At 44.5% G+C, this 17716-nt stretch overlaps 1 protein-coding gene across 1 annotated transcript; it reads left to right on the top strand.

Moving 5' to 3' along the window:
* The first annotated feature begins 737 nt into the window (after window positions 1–737).
* Window positions 738–16544, top strand: LOC133448228 (protein SSUH2 homolog). The gene is made up of 12 exons (XM_061726569.1): window positions 738–794; window positions 5785–5880; window positions 6559–6646; window positions 6741–6870; window positions 7040–7100; window positions 9515–9642; window positions 9729–9791; window positions 10302–10381; window positions 10478–10570; window positions 10668–10773; window positions 14544–14651; window positions 15213–16544. The coding sequence occupies exons 1-12, from the start codon at window positions 779–781 to the stop codon at window positions 15345–15347; spliced, it is 1104 nt and encodes a 367-aa protein (XP_061582553.1). The 5' UTR covers window positions 738–778; the 3' UTR covers window positions 15348–16544.
* Window positions 16545–17716: the final 1172 nt, after the last annotated feature.

Here is a 17716-nt window from a genome sequence, read left to right as displayed (position 1 = left end):
AAGTCCTGGCAGGAGAAGTTAGAGCTCAGTTCTCTCACTGAACGACAGAAAGTGGGGGCATACGATTAAGGGGAAGAAAGACAAACTGCAAAACTGTTCAATTTCTAAGATGTGTTTATATTCATTTATTATAAAAATGTGTTGAGACAATTAACAAAGAAAAGGGGAAAATCAAACTGCTGGTAGAGAAATAAAATAAGATAGCATTTGAAAAATAAAATAAAATCAATTTTATTTTTAAGAGAAAAAAATATGTGTAATTCAAGTTACACATGTTAAGTGGCAAATATTTTTGAAATGTACTTTTTTTAATCTAACAGTCAGATGCAGATGTTGATACAACTATGAGGCTACTTGAATATATACACACACATTATATATATATATATATATATATATATATATATATATATATATATATATATATATATATATATATAATGATGTTCTGGACCTTCGCTTGAGTAAATTTTCTCTAAATGGACCTCTTAATGTTTTAGTTGAATACCCCTGCTATACAGTGTTAATATTTAACGGGCCCCGGGCCACTCTGTACTGAAAAAATTGGGCCCCAAGGTCAGAAAGGTTAAGAACCCCTGCTGTAGATATCTATAAATGTGAGTTTTATTGTGAAAGTCCCGCCGAAAGTGCTCCTCCCAGATCCAGCTGAGTTTTATCGTGAAGGTCTCACCGGAAGTGCTCTCTCCCAGTTCCAGCTGAGTTTTATCGTGAAGGTCTCACCGGAAGTGCTCTCTCACAGTTCCAGCTGATCAGAAACATGGACGAAGATGCAGGTGAGTCTTTAAGAAACTGGGCTTTTACCGAACACGAGCGGGTCGGGGTGAGTTCTGGACCGGGTCCGAGGCGGAACCGGGTCAGACCGGGTCAAACCGGGTCAGACCGGGTCTTTCTGGTCCGGTTTTTCCGCGGATTTCGGGTCTGAAATTGCAGAACTAACAGAAGTTTCTCCAGAACAAACTGTCCGGTCCGAGACCCGGAGAGTCGCGGGTTCGAGTCCGGTCCGGACCGAACTGAACTCTAAACCAGTTTTACTTTTATAAAAGAAACAGAAAACTGGTTTATTATTTTACTTTATTGTTTAAAGTTCACACATTCCAAACTCATTTAAATCAGGGTGGGAGTGGGCGGAGCCTGCTGAGGACACGCCCACCGGAAATATAGATAGAAAATAATAGAATGAATAGAATAGAACAGAATAAAATAGAATATAATAAAATAGAACAGAATAAAATAAAATAGAACAGAATAAAATAAATATAATAGAACAGAATAAAATAGAATAGAACAGAATAAAGTAAAATAGAACAGAATAAAATAAAATAGAACAGAATAGAATAGAACAGAATAAAATAGAATAGAACAGAATAAAATAAAATAGAACAGAATAAAATAAAATAGAACAGAATAGAATAGAACAGAATAAAATAGAATAGAACAGAATAAAATAAAATAGAACAGAATAAAATAAAATAGAACAGAATAGAATAGAACAGAATAAAATAGAATAGAACAGAATAAAATAAAATAGAACAGAATAAAATAAAATAGAACAGAATAAAATAAAATAGAACAGAATAGAATAGAACAGAATAAAATAGAATAGAACAGAATAAAATAGAATAGAACAGAATAAAATAAAATAGAACAGAATAAAATAGAATAGAACAGAATAAAATAAAATAGAACAGAATAAAATAGAATAGAACAGAATAAAATAAAATAGAACAGAATAAAATAAAATAGAACAGAATAGAATAGAATATAATGAATAGAACAGAACTATTCCGGGCCAACTTCCCCATTATTGTTCACTTCCATGTATTGTTTAATTTCTTCTTTAATTTTTGTTTGGAATTGTTCATTATTAAGAACATTTGAGTTTAACCTCCATAGTGTATTTCCAGGATTGTTATTAATTTGCAGCATCCATGAGAGAGGTGCGTGATCTGACAGGTCAATATTACCTCATTATCTCACAGCGATGTGTTCTACGGCGATCCCTTTTGAAGATAAAGAAATAATGGATTCTGGAGTAGACGGCGTGCAGATGAGAATAATGTGTGTAATCTGGGCCTGTTTGTGGAAGTCTCTCCAAAGATCCAACACTCCCAGCTCCGACATAAGAACCTTCAGTTTCTTGTGTGTGGGGGTTTGGGTAGAATCTCTGGAGCCGTCTAGTCTGGGATTGAGGCGTATGCATTTATATTTCCATCATAATATACAAACAAAGTTTGACTGATGTCCATTTTATAAAATATCATGTGGCGCGACCATTAAAAAAACAACAATGTTTTTATAATACTGAAAACAAAAGATGTCAAGATGTTAAGGAAATTAATTTATTTTAACATGAATCATTGTTGCACCAGGTGACTTTTTTTAAGGCTAGTGCCAATTCATCTGGACAAAAATCTCACTTAATTCACAAAATCACTAGATCATCTAGAACAGAATAAAATGGAATCGAATAAAATAGAATGAACAGAATAGAACGTCTATTATTGTCATCCACACCTGTAGCTAGGTATAATGAACCTGGAACGTCTCAGTCTGCAGTTCAACATGTGAGTGAATATGAACTTTTGAGTAGAAACAGTACAAATAATTAATAATTAACCCTAATGTGGTGATTATGGGAGTGATTATGGGAGTGATTATGGGAGTGATTATGGGAGTGGTGGGAGTGTAGGTGAGCTGGGATAGTCGTTATCAGGGTGGTAATTATGGGAGTGATGGGTGTGTAGGTGAGCTGGAATAGTCGTTATCGGGGGGGGGGGTTTGGCTCCTGAATCCATGAAGGTTTCTTCCGTTTCTTCAGTTATCTCGTGCTCAGCTTTGTGAAGGATTAAGGAACCAGTCGGGCGACTTTACACCCGAGGAGCTGACAGGAGCAGACGTGTTTCCAGGAATAAAAGGTCGTGAACTGAAGGTCATTGGACAAGAAACGACAAGAAAACAAATCAAACCAAAAGTAAAGATCCGTCCCAGCGTCAGGATTAAACATCAGATCTGGTCTGGATTTGGTTTTATAAACTTTATAAACTTTAGAGACGTGACTCATCTCAGAACTACGGGGGAGGGGGGGGTTTAGGGTGGAGTCGTTTGACATTTAGTTTGTGAATAAAAGGATTAGTGACACATTCATGGTGAATCCAGTGATTAGATGAAGCTGCTGCACTTTAGCTTTTTATTCTTTAACTAGTTGGAACAGCTGGTTTATAAGTGAAACATGAGGAACATCGTCAACACGTCTGCTGCTTCATGGAGACGTTTTACCTACATTATATATATATATATGTATATATATATATATATATATATATATATATATATATATACATACACACTTCTGAAATGATGAATGATTTCTATCCATCAGGTGAATTCTCAGACTAGTTGAAATACAATTTCGAGAAAAAAGTCAAAACGTCGAGAATAATGTGGAAATGCTGCTTCCTGGAGACATTTCTGGAGATAATTAGAGAGGTTTTATATAACACACACACGCACGCACGCACGCACGCACGCGAAGAAATGACTGATTTTTATCCATGAGGTGAATTTTTAAGACTATTTGTATTTGAACAACTGTTTTCTGTAAAGATGACCTTGGAAGAACAGATCAGCTCTTTATTCCTGCTCTATTACTTTTTATTACTCTTATTATTCTTTATTACTTATAAACCCAGCTGTTACCAACTAGTTAAAGATAGAAACCGTAACTACAGCAGCTTCATCTAATCACCTGGATTTACCATAAATGTGTCACTAATCCTTTATTCACAAACTAAATGTCAAACGACTCCACCCTCCTCCTGCTGAACAAAGTAATAGTTCATAGTAATCAGCTGGTTTCCCCCCCGCCCTCGTTATTCTTATCCCCTTCCCTCCTCCGTTCCCTCCATCCCTCCATCCCTCCATCCCTCCATCCCTCCATCCCTCCATCCCTCCACGTCTCGGGGGGAAACGCGTCTGGCTGGTATTTTTATCTGGTATTTTTATCTGGTATTGTGTGCAGCTCCGTCAGCTCCCGGCGCCGCTCGTATTTTTATCCTCCAGTGAAGAAGAAGAAAACCCCCCGGTCCTGAATGAGTCACTAACGTTACACTCTGGTCCTGAATGAGTCACTAACGTTACACTCGGGTCCAAAACAAGCAGCCTGTTGTGATTCTGACGACGTCAGGGGTCGGAGGTGCAGTTCCCCGACGCTCCACCGTAACCAATACCAGGTGGAGACGATCAGGCTGATGGAAACAGGAAGCTCAGACCAGAACCAGGGCTTCAAAATAAAACAGGAAATACCAAACCCTGACAGTTCAAAGGGAGCGCTAAAGCCTGAGTTATGGTTCTGCGTCTAAACGACACCGTCGCCGCAATGCCGTCGCCGCAACGCTGTCACCGCGACGCCGTCACCACGTCGCCGTCACCGCAACGCCGTCACCGCAACGCCGTCACCGCGACGCCGTCACCGTGTCGCCGCAATGCCGTCGCCGCAATGCCGTCGCCGCGACGCCGTCACCGCGACGCCGTCACCGCGACGCCGTCACCGCGACGCCGTTACCGTGACGCCGTTGTGAACCTTCGGATTTCTCCGTCACTCCATTTCTCCGCGGTGCAGTTCTCCCCACGACCGCTAGTTATCGATCTTTTCCTGAATGGTTTATCCGACTTTTCCGGTCACAGTGAATCAAAGAGATAAGGACAACTATTGTGCAAAAAACAAAAAAATCACACATACACGAAGAAAAGAGGCTGAAAGTTCACGACTGCTTCAAACAGGAAACCAGAAATGCGTTGCTACCAAGTGAACCAATCACAGCCTCTCGGTCTGCACGTGGTCTGTGTCGCCTCCACGCGTAGTTACAATTTTCGGGAGGTGACGTCAGTGACGGCATGTGGTCTGCGTCGACGCGTAGCACACACCGTAGGCACGGCGTCATTTTGACGCAGAACCAGAACTTAGGGCTGGGCGATATGGACCAAAAGTCATATCTGGATATTTTCTAGCTAAATGGCGATACTCGATATATATCCATATTTTTTCTGTGCCATAATTGGGGTTTCCCCCAAAGCATTATAGCATAGCATCTCTGTTAGCATCTCTGTTAGCATCTCTGTTAGCATCTCTGTTAGCATCTCTGTTAGCTTCATTTTTTTCTGATCAAACCCTTAAAAAAACAGTCAGTTTTAATACAAAGCCTCGTTCCAAATGTCACACAGGTTCCTTTATTAACAGAGGTCTGCACAATATCAACATGTATAAAACAAATGAAATAAAAATAAACTGCCTGCATATATAGAATAAAAAAGCTTCTTGAATAAAATAAAACAAATATCTCTTTCCTGCATAACAATTAAATTAAAATACACTGTAATTAATACAATGTAGACAGTAACAGGCAGACTTTTCCACTGAGGTTGACAGTTGTGCAAATAACAAAACATTTGTGAAGATCTCAAATAAAACATTAATGTCAATTTGTCACAAAGTAAGCTATATCAAAATCATAAAAAAAAAAAAAAATTAATAATCGATATAAACGATATTGTTTCGTACCATATCGCGTTTGAAAATATATCGATATATATTAAAATCTTGATATATCGCCCAGCCCTACCATAACTCAGCCTTAACTCTTTGCTGGGCCAGAAGGGGGCGGGGCTTACCGGCCTGGACAGAAAAGGGGCGGGGCTTACCGTCCTGGACCAATAGGGGGGCTGCAGAGTCGTGCTACAGACGGGGTCTTCTGCTCTCTCTTGCAGGGGCGTTGGACCCGAGTATCCCGGAGGAGGGACCGTCAGCGCCCCCGCCTGGCTGGCTGCAGGACATCCAGGGGTACCAGGGCCACCGGGGGGACGGTGAGTCTGTCTGTCTGTCCGGTTCTTCCCTGTCTCCATTAGGGCTGTGCAAACAAGGGAACCTCACGATTCGATTCGATTTGATTATTGGTGCCACGATTCTTGGATTATTGTGATTTTTAATGCTTTTTTCCGTACAAGATTGATTTTGTCTTCATCTATGGCTACATTTGTAAGTAAATAGCCAATCAATGAACTCAGTTCCTCTAACAACACTCATTAAGTAAATAACAAGGTTTTTTGAACATTTGTATTTTTCAAAGACACAAAATAATGTATTTTATGACTATGTAAACATTGTCTCTTTGACTTCCTTAACTTTGACCAGGGAAAGCTGCACTTGCATGAGAGCGCCCTCTATTGGTGGAAAACACTGAAAACGGTCAAGCCCTGGATTTAATGAGTTCATTAATTCAATTAAACAAGATATGAACTTAGTGTAAACATATCTGACATATTTACAGTGAACAATAAGAAATGTGCATTCTTGAAAATGAAATGATTCAGCAGCTTATTCAGTCTGGAATCTGGATAGGATAACTAAAGAAAAAAAAAAGAAATTTTAATTAATCAATTCCAAGTCGTCACGTGACGCATCGCGATGCATCGACACATCAATGAATTGCACCCACCTCTAGTCTCCATCCCTCCTTCACCTCCATCTCTGGTTCTGTCCAGGCCCGGAGGGCGACCCGCTCTACCCCCCTCCCCCGGCCTACACCCCCCAGCCGGAGTTCAACCGCAGCACGTCGGTGCCCAGCGTCAGGTAAACCCCGACCTGGTTCCAGCTCTTATTCTGACGGTCCGTGTTGGGGGCGGGTCCTGGTCCTGGTCCTGGTCCTGATCCGGTCTTCCTGCAGGGTCCCGTCGGTGTCGGAGGACGTGGCCAGAGACGCCCTGCTGAAGTTCGTGGAGTCCAAGTGGAACTACAGCGCCAAACCGGCCCGGAACATGACGTTCAGGGAGCTGAGACCCGCCACCGTGTACCGGGTAGGAACCTGGACCTGGACCCTAGTGGTCTGTAGAGGACCTGCAGGTCTGGATCTGGACCTGGTGGTCTGGATCTGGTCCTGCAGGTCCAGATCCCTGTTTCAAAATACTGATAAAACCCGACTGCAGAACTATTAATGTGTGTGTTCCGACTCTCCTCGTCCTGCAGTATCGACTCGACACCTTCACCGAGACCAGAACCAGCGCCTGGAAGTTTGAGGCCTATCGCGGTAAGACCTCCAGAACCGGGACCAGGTTTTAGAACCGGGACCAGGTTTTAGAACCAGGACTGGGTAACCGTTTAGAGCAGTGGTTCCAACCTGGGGTTCTCCCCCCCTGGGGGAGCGCCAGAGATCTCTGGGGGGGCCAAACTTTGTCTGCTTTGAAATTATGCAGTTGTAAAAATTATATTTGCGAATGAATCATTCATAAGACATTGTTAGGAATAATTTATGAATGTCTTGAATATTTTTTGTGTTTTTTATACACTGGTGACAAACACAGGAAATGATTACATTCCTTATTATTATATCATTATTCAACATTTAATCTTTTAAACATTTAAACAGGTTGTTAAAGGAAAAATGTTAAAAATTTTGGTCTCATATTAAAAGACTGTTTTCAGAAATATTTTTATTTCCTTTTATGTCCTTTTGTGCCTATTTTATACATTGGTGACATTGGAGACAAAGTCATATGTATACAGAGTAAACCAAAGAGAAATGTATAAAAAAAAACATAATTAATGTTCATTTTTTCAATTAAAGACTATTTTGGTGCTAGTACGTACGGGTCGGGGGGCCGGCTGGTCTTAGACACAAGTAGGGGGGACAAGGAAAAAAGGTTGGGAACCACTGGTCTTAGAGCATGTGGTTCTTTTCCTGGTGCATTTGATGGTGCAGTGAAAGACAGACACGTAGGAAGTGGAGGCAAAATATGCTGCGACTGGAATCAAAACCGCATCGCTGTACAGGGGAAGGTTTACATAAATTACTGCTCAACCCGTTGAGCTATACGGGCGCTAGCGCTCATGTTGAAAAATCCACTCTTGAAATGGCAGGGAAAAAATGCATGGCCAAACGAAAATCTGAAAATAAACACAGGACGTTTTTAACAGAGTGGGAGTTTAATATATCTAATATAAATTAAATATTAATATTTAAGCAATGCATCAGGACATCACTTCATCCCGCCAGGCCGTGGTATACGCTCATTATATCATAGCTGTGGTATAATGAGCGTAAACCACGGCCTGAAGAGATGTGTTGCTTTTATAAAACGGTTACCAATGATGTAAATATGAAAGAGGAATACACAACCTATTTTCATGTAGTTTTTAATTAATCGGAAATACATATAATCCGGTAAAAATAGCCCCCGCTTTGGAAAACTCTCCTTATGTAGCTCCGCATGTCGTCTTTTCCTCGGCTTTTTTTAGGAGAAAGTCATTGTTCAATGCATCTACCATTGTCAACCCGACCTGGAGGTGAAAATTAACCATAAAGTATTTTTGTTAATGTCGTCAAAACACCGCCGCTAAGTGTTGCTACCTACTGTAACAGTTGGTTGTTGTCATGGAAACATAGTTGCTTCTCCGACAATAATGACAATGCTGAAGAGGAATACACAATCAGTGTAGGTTTTATTCATGAGAAATACATAGCCGATTATGAATAAATACATATTTTAACCTTTTTGAATAAATAAATGAAAAATGACAGCTTTTACTCTCACTAATACTGTTACTAACAACATTAGACTTAGCTTGGTCTCTTTAACTGTATTTGCTCGTCTTTTTTCTCTGAGACAGGGACTCCTCAATCCATCCATCGTTAGCTCCTCCCCGCTAATGTTAGCTCCTCCCCGCTAACGTTAGCTCCTCCCCGGAGATCAACGTTTACCCTCAACATGCCTAATTAATTGTTAACAAAAATATTAGATTATAGAATCAACAATTATATTGAAAAACAGGCAGCCCAGTAATTTTCTGTCTGCCTTCAGTCTCTGGTTCATCAATGGCGACTCCAATCAGACGAATTTGTGATCAATTCCCGCCAAGCCGAGCTTCCAACTTCTCCAAGGTCTTCTCCATCTTACCAATGAGCTCAAATACGCCGCCAGCCTGAGATTCTGTTCAAGAATCACATCCAGCTTACAGCTTTGCTCCCCCAACGTTAAAGTCTGAGTGTTGATCACCTTGCTTGATCCTTCAGCCACGTCCGGCAGCTCTGAAAGAGCCAGAACAGCTGTCGACGACTTACGCGTTTGTCGATAGACCAGGAATCCACCATCTCCGATCAGCAGAAATCCTGCTATCATAAATCCAATTATGAAGCATCTTAAACGTCCTCGACAGACAGAATCACCAAACACAACGGTTTCCAGTATTTGTAGGAATCCATCGTGTAACCAGCAAAAAACATCCCATCGGGGCAGGAGGGCTCCCTTACCCCCTGACTTCTTGTCGCAAAAATGTGGTCAATTGTGCTGAGAGACCAGTTAATCAATTCCATGATTGTAGAGTTTGGGAGGAGTGAAAAGGAGAGACTCTGAAGACGAGACAACAAGCAGTAGCAGGGCAGATGTGTATATGTATATATGTGTATTTATATATGTGTATTTATATATGTGTATTTCTATATAGGTGGTCAGGTGGTGGACGGGCCTCAGTTTGGCAGCAGTCCTCCTCCGTGGGACGTCCCGGTGTCGCCGCCCCAGATCTGGACCGACAACTCGCAGAAGATCCGGGTCCCGCACTCCTCGCTGGTGAAGGTGGGAGCTCCGCCCCCGCGGTCCTGGTACCGGTACTGGTACTGGTACTGATACCGGTACTAACGGCGCTAACCTCTGTGTTCCAGACCTGCCACAAGTGCCACGGTTGTGGACGGACGCGCTGCAACATGTGCTTCGGTAGAGGACAGGTGAGTCCTGGTCCAACAGAACCGGGCCAGACCCGGGACCCCTTTAGAGGTCTACGGACCCGGTTCTGGCAGGTCGGGTTTTCTCGACATTTCGACTTTATTCATGAAATTTTGACTTTTTTCTCAACATTTCGATTTTTTTCTTGAAATTTTATTTCAACATTAATCTCGGCATTTCGACTTTTTTTATTGTGCACTTCGAGAGAATAAAGTCAGAATTTCGTGAATAAAGTTGAAATTTCGCCTTTCTTCCTCAACATTTCAACTTTATTCACGAAATTTCAACTTTTAATTTTGACCTTTTTTCGAGATTTCGACTTTTTCCTCGAAATTTCGACATTTTGACTAAAACTAGATTAAAATGGACAGTTCTGACTAAAATGAGACTAAAATTCTCAGACTTTTAGTCGACTGAAACTTGACACGACTAAAAGGAGAATGACCCGGTTCCAGCAGGTCTTTAGACCCGGTTCCGGGTTCTTTGTTTGACATTATGGTCTGCCCCTCCAGAGACGCTGCACCCGTTGCCATGGACACGGCCGCGTCAGGAACAAGCGCTGCACCACCTGTCACGGTCGGGGTCGCAAGAGGTGAGTCCTGGTCCTGGTGGTTTTGGTGGTTCTTGTGGTTCTGGTGGTTCTGGTGGTTCTGCTGGACCCGGTTCACATCCCCCCTTCTCTCTTCAGGTGTGTCAGTTGCCGCGGCGACGGCCACAAGACCTGCTCCGTCTGCCACGGAGCCCAGAACCTGCTGCACTTCATCCAGCTGACGGTGTCATGGTCCGAGCCCCCGCCACATTCTGTCCAGACCCGGTCCGGGTCCAGACCCGGTCCAGACCCAGACCCGGTCCTGGTCTCACCTGTCCTCTGTCCACAGGAAGAACCACGCCAGCGTGTTCGTCCCGGACCGCCAGCCCGACTTCCCCGACCAGAAGTTTGAGAAGGTTTCGGGAGACCCGTTCTTCATCGATGAGAACGTTCTGGTACGACCCGGTTCTGGTTAAGACCAGGTTCTGGTATGACCCGGTTCTGGTATGGCCCGGTTCTGGTACGACCCCGTTACTCATGGGGCTTTTCCACTTGAACCTACTCAGCTCTTCTGCTGCCGTTGCTGCTGGAATCAGATGAACCAGAATCTCCGTCACAGTCTCTTTCTCTGATGTCACTTCCTGACTCAGACGTCTGAAGCCGAGGACACACCAACCCGACGTCGCCCGCTCTCTGCCGACTGCTGTGTCGCCTCGCGTCGCCTGTATCGGGCTGGGTCAGGCTCAAAAAGAAGCACTAGACTCACCGCAAATACGATACCCCACGGCTAACTAGCACGTACGTTCTGCGCATGCGTGAGAGGTAATTCCCCTCCATACCAGCAGGCAGCGCTAGTCTGTATTCAGGGGCTCAAGGAGGAGGACAGCGCTTTTTTTTTTCTCAAAGCTTTATTGAGAAAACACATGTGCAATACAAAACAGCGGCGACCAGACGGCACAACCACCTGCAGCTCTGTGGAGAATTACCGCTGTTGTGCAACTCAGGTAGCTTGGCTGTCCAGTTATCGAAGGCTAATGATAATTCTATTAAAGAATTATTAATAATTAATAAAGTGGACTATTTATCAAATTGAATTATCAAAATGATAATAATTCTCGTCGGGGCACCACCCCCGGGCCTTACTCCGGAGGAAAATGATAACTAAACAGCAGAAAATCAGTCTCTATGATTTGAATTATCCTGCATAACAGCAAATCTTACCATCACTTACAAAATAACAGTTGAAGGTGTGAGATCCGAGCACTGGTTCTGCTTTAAACAAATCCATTTGTGACCAAATCTTGCATGAAATAACAACAACCACTCATTAAAAATCTATCAGAATTTATTTACATACGGGTATCAAAGAAGATGTGAATAGATACCCAATAAATCCTGACGGCACACTACTTATTATAAAACAATTAATTAACTAGGAAAACAACAATCAATAAAAATGAAATGAAAGTTAAATGCATGGAATGGGAAAAAGAAATCAAAGCAATAATAAAAATGATATCACGAACATGTACGGTTTAAAACATGGCTGCGGTGTTTAAAGAAGCCGGGGTATTTAAAGATGGCGGAAACCTCTTTAAACCACGTGCAGATCTAGACCGGATGTTACTCCCGGTGTTTAAACGTGACTACGGCAGAAAACAGCGCTTTAAAACATGAATGACTAGCAGAAAGTAGTGACTACAAATTAATGACAACAGTCATGATAATGATGCTGATGTAATCTCAGCTCTGACCACAGATTTAGCTCTGTAACACTCCCAGTTAAACTCATACACCCAGGTCTCAAAACCTCACGCCTCCTCGGGTCTCCGGGTGCCGATCAGGGGTTCCTGCCGGGTCTTTGGTCGGAGTCCGATCCAAGAGAGTCCTCCCGCCTCTCCCGCTCCTCCTCCTGACTCTGGAATCACGAGAGGACGGGGGGGCCAGCGTGAAGCAGCCGGCGCTCCCCCTCCGGTCCGGAGGCTATCACGTCGTCTCGGGTGCGCGCGGGGCCGGTCCACTTCTTCAGAGTGCGGGTGCCCGTCGGGCTGAGCGCGTGGCCCGGGACGGGGCGGCGGGATGCGTCTCGGTTCTGCGCGGGGCAGGCTGGCCACAGGTCCTTTCAGGTGAACTCAAGAGCAGAGAGAGAGAAGTTAGGAAAGAGGAACGGGTCTCACCCTGGGCCGGGGCCGAGCTTCGAAGCGGCTTCCCCCCCCTTTCCAGCTCCCAGGGACCGGGGACACGTGAAGCGGGAGTCGGAGCTCCGGATGAAAAGTTGAGACCGAGTTAATGGGAGCGGCTCCGCGGCTTCAACGGGCTGCAGGTCCAACGGAGCGGCCCGATCCGATGGGGGGCCTTACACCTCCCCCCAGCCGGGGGGAGAAAGGAAGATGGGACCTTGGCCCGGAGCCAAACGTCCTGCTGCTCAGGAAGAGAGGTTGATCGGAAGAGAGAGAGGAAAAGGAGAGAGAGGGATTCAGCGCCGCTGTCTGCGCCGCTGTCTGCGCCGCGGGTCCTCGCTGATCCTCCGGTCGGACCACGCTGCAGACCTCTCCTCTTATCCCCCCCTTTGGGGGGGGGGGGGGGTCGTGGTCCCTTTGGCCCGGAGCCAAAAAGACGTGCTGACCCGCCAGTTGAATGAAGGAAAAAGAGACCGAATGGAGGAGCAGCGCAGCGTTTTGATCCTACGCGCGCTGCGGTGACGTCATTGGTGCCTCATTGCGATTGGATGCGCGCCGCTTGTAGGCGCCACCCCCCCCACGCAAGGCATGCTGGGGGTTGTAGTTCATGGCCAGGCGGCCATTTTTGGAGGCACATTACAGCCGATTTTCAGCTGAGCAGTTTCAAAGTTGAATATACACATTCACAAAGTGTTCATACATTTTATAAGTTCAGAGTTCACATGAGCATATGGGCGAGCACAACACCGCTGGCTGAAATAAATCATTTAGGAAGATTAATGTTGGTTTAATAGATGAAATCTAACAGTTGTAGCTACGCCTGTCAAGAAATTTGCCCCGAAAATTTCGGGATTTTCTGCCTGCCGGCTCCGGAGCTGATTAATGGTTCCACATTACACCAACGCAGAGACTACGGCGTACGGCGCGCGTCGCCGCGTAACCTACGGCGTAGCCTCTGCGTTGGTGTGACGCGGAACCATAAATCAGCCTTTATTCTGGCGAGGTTTGAAAAAGACTTTGTAACAACGGGAAAGGGAGTGATTATATACATTCACTGAGTGAATATTATGAAAGTAAAATATATATTTCTCGCTAGAAATGTAATCAAAACGCATTTTTATGCAGAAACTAACTCAAAATATTGATTTTATTCACTAAAAATTAGAAATGTCCGCCATGTTGTTTTTTTTTTTATTCAGTCCGCAAATGACGACGAAAAGCATTCTGGGAAATTCTGGGAACAGCCAATCACCGAGTGAGTTGTTTGACCGACGGCCGACGCCGATTCGACTTGTCGACGGGAGGCCGACCTGTGGCGACGTGCGGGACACACCGGGGAAACTAGCCCGACAGACGAGCACCGACGCTCATCGATGGCCCGACGGCCGACAATCGGCTTTGTGTGTCAGGGCCTTGAAGCCTGAATTCTGATTCTGCGTTAAACCAACACTGTAGCGTACGCGGCTACGCTAGTCTCTCCGTAGCTACGCCGTAGCCTGCGAGCACCTCGCAAAAAATGTAGCTACGACCCAACGCAGACCGAGAGGGCTGTGATTGGTTCGTTTGGTAACAACACATTTCCGGTTTCCGGTTTGAAGCAGTCATGAACTTTCAGCCTCTTTTCTTCGTGTGTGTGGTTTTTTTTTTTGGGTTGTTTTGGTTTTTTTGCACAATAGTTGTCCTTATCTCTTTGATTCACTTTGACTGGAAAAGCCGGAAGCTAAACAAAGTATCAACTAGTGCTCTAGGGGGGAACTGCACCGTGGAGAAATGGAGTGACGGAGAAGTCTGAAGGTTCACGATGGCGTCGCGGCAACGGCGTCGCGGCAACGGCGTCGCGGCAACGGCGTCGCGGCAACGGCGTCGCGGCAGCGGCGTCGCGGCAACGGCGTCGGCTCTGTTGGTTTAACGCAGAACCATAATTCAGCCTTGACTCCCAACCCCCCAACCAATCGGTGCCCTGGAGTGTGATGACATCACAGCCCGACTCAGTAGCTACCCGGGTCACGCGTGCATGAATGCTAACGGTGCTAATTGCTCCCCAGGTTTACCCCATCCAGGGTTTCCCCGACCAGGAAGTCTGTGATGTTTCCACCAAACTGATCAACGAACATCTGCATAAGTTCACGTCCGTCAGCCGCATCCTGCAGCAGGTAACACCCCCAGGTGAACTGGTCTGATCTGGACTGGTCTGATCTGGACTGGTCTGGTCTGGTCTGCTGGTCCGGACCAGACAAGATCAGACCTCACCTTCTGGGTTTATAGTCCAGACCTCCCAACATCCATCCATCCATGTTTTTAGTTCCCCTCCTATTTTATGCATCACAGTTTACAGACCACTCAAACTCTCTACCTCTTTTATCAGTGGATTTTTGGACTAGTTTACACCTCACACCATCACATTATAATAACTGGTGATTTTAACTGACACATAGATAACAAGTCTGACCTTATTTCTAATGAACATTTTAAACTACCTGGATTTTAAACAACACAGCCGACCCACAACAATGGACACAACCTGGATCTGGTCACAACTCCTGTACGCTGGTGTATCTGACCATTTCTGTGTCTTTTTCACCATCACCATCCATCCATCCATCCATTCATCCATCCATCCCTCCATTCATCCATCCATCCATCCATCCCTCCATCATCCATCCATCCATCCATCATCCATTCACCCCCCCCTCTCTCTCTCTCTCTCTCTCCAGCGTCAGACCATAGAGCTCGTCCCGCTGACTCTCGCCCGTTACTCCTACAACGGGAAAGACTTCAGCTTCTTCGTGTACGGGGTGGAGAACAAGGTGTTCACCTCCAAGTACCCGTCAGCCTGCACCATCCTGTAGGGGGGCACCCATGGGTGGGGGGGGGGACCCAGGGGCACCCATGGGTGGGGGGGGGGGACCCAGGGGCACCCCATGGGGGTCTCAAGTGTAACCTAAACACATATCCAGACCACAGAACCGGTCCGGATCCTCAGGGGACGGACCCGCAGATGTTTACAGAACCGCGGGTGGAGCCGGACCGGAACCCCCCCCCCGCCGTACATCTCCCAGAATGCTCTGGTTTTTAAAAACTTCCAGGTTTTACCTCTTCAGAAGCCAAATGTTCAGGTTTACAGGTTTTGCTGCTCGTCTTCCACCGGAGAAAGAACCGCCGTAACACCGTTACACCATAACACCGTTACACCGTTACGCCGTGACGCTGTGACGCTATCTCTGGGAACATGAACCACTCCGGGTTTTATACGTAAACTTTATCAGAACTTTGTTCGATTTTTCGTACGGAAGAGTATTAGGGACATGCAGGAGAAAATTAAAAATTATATTTTAGAGGAGGAAGATTTTTTGTTCATTATGCACTTTGGGAAAAAAGTAGAAATGTTGAGGAAAAAAGGCGAAATTTCAATTTTAAATTGTATTTTAACATTAATCTCAACATTTCGATTTTTTTCTCAAAGTGCACAATAAAAAAAAGATCTTCTCCTCTCAAATATTTTTTCTCCTGCCTGGCCCTAATACTCTTCCGTAGATTTTTCACTGTTTTCATGTAAAACTGTATTTTATCTGCAGCGTCTTCCACCAGAGAAAGAACTGCCGTGACGTTGTGGCGCCTTTTTTCTTGAAATTGTACTTCAACATTAATCTCGACATCTTGACTTTTTTCTCGACATGACACGCCGCGACACCGTGGAACCGTAACACCGTTTTGCCGTTACACCGTGGAACCGTAACACCGTGTTGCCTTTCTGACCTTTGTTTGATCCTCCGTTAAACATTTCACCGACCAAACTTTGAAGAAACGCCTCACAAACGCAGCTCTGAATTCTCTGAATTCTCTGGGAACATGAACCACTCCGGGTTTTATACTTAACTTTAGCAGAACTTTGTTAGATTTTTCTATATTTTCATGTAAAAACTGTATTTTATCTGCACATACATCTACGTTACGTTTACAGCTGAAGCAGCAATGTAGAACCACTTACCCATTTATATGTTAATAAGTGACATTTACCCACTAAAGTCATGAATAAATATGTTTGTGACAGATTTGTGTCTGATTGTGATCTTGGTTTGAACGTCGCTCCACAATGAAACGGTTAAACAGTAAAGATGTATTTTATTTAACCTTCGGAGCTGCAGGTTTTCAACCAGCAACTCTGACGACTCCGTCAGTTCTTCCAGTGACGGATGCTGATGTTCTCCAAGGAGAAAACCTCAAATTAATGGATGTTAAAGCAGCACAATGTAACTTCCATCTTTTGTTGAGTTTGGCGGCTCCTTTGGACAAAAGCGGTAGTGCTTTACCAGAAAGAACTACATTTCCCATGAGCACCAGCGCGTACTGCCGGAAAACTCCTGTCCCCGTCACTGCATTTGTTTTGATAGTGAATGAAATAAGACGGGACGGACTTTCAAAACGACTTTTCTGTTTTCAGCGGTCGTTTGCAGGATGGATAGTGAAGAGGTAATGTATCTATTTCTGGCTAAACAATATAATATGACGATGTTGAAAATCACTAAGTTCAACTTGGTTTTATTAAGTTGTTTCAGCGAGATAATGCTCCTACAAACTCATACACTGCACCTTTTTCCTGTCACGTTTTTTAGAGGGACTTCGTCATAAAGTAGTAGTCCAACATACTTACTGACAAAATAAAAAAATACTTTATAACCTGTGAATAACTGAATGTTTTGCAGATCAGCCCTGCACAATTTTACATTCTCAGGAAAAATACTAGAACCCAAGACGAATCCCCTGTATGTGAAAACATTCTAATTTTGATTCTTATTGAACATAGAACTCTACATTTACATTTGGATCATAACAATTCTGTCTCTCTTGTCGGACATCCCTCCTCGTCTTTCAGCTCACGCCAGCGAGTGAACGCCGGGACAATGTTTATTCTTGTCCGGGCATTTAGCTTGTTACTCTCCCTCTTTCTTTTTTTCCGCTTCCTCCGATAAAACTTTGGTTTTTCCGCTGCTTGGGCCATGACACCAGCTTCTGCTGAGCTCTGCGCTCCACGCCCCGCCCAGCTTTGTATCCACTACGAATGGGGAAGGAGGGGGAAGTGACGTATGCCGTAAAGCAGTCAAAGCCGTAAAATGTGTAGTTTTTTAGTGTGGCAGGGTTCCTACCATGCTCCTCAAAGTTACATAGACCAGTGAAGGAGATACAGACCCCTCAGACCATGACAGAGGTTCATTAAACC

The sequence above is a fragment of the Cololabis saira genome, chromosome 8 (assembly GCF_033807715.1).
Source record: "Cololabis saira isolate AMF1-May2022 chromosome 8, fColSai1.1, whole genome shotgun sequence".
NCBI classification, from domain to species: domain Eukaryota; kingdom Metazoa; phylum Chordata; class Actinopteri; order Beloniformes; family Belonidae; genus Cololabis; species Cololabis saira.
Note: the sequence above shows the minus strand (reverse complement) of the source record. Positions and strands in the feature narration are given on the sequence as shown.

Coding starts and splice junctions, on each gene's coding strand:
- LOC133448228 (XM_061726569.1), top strand. Junction 5,881..6,558: donor CCAGGGCCACCGGGGGGACG/GTGAGTCTGTCT, acceptor GGTTCTGTCCAG/GCCCGGAGGGCGACCCGCTC. Junction 10,774..14,543: donor TCATCGATGAGAACGTTCTG/GTACGACCCGGT, acceptor ATTGCTCCCCAG/GTTTACCCCATCCAGGGTTT.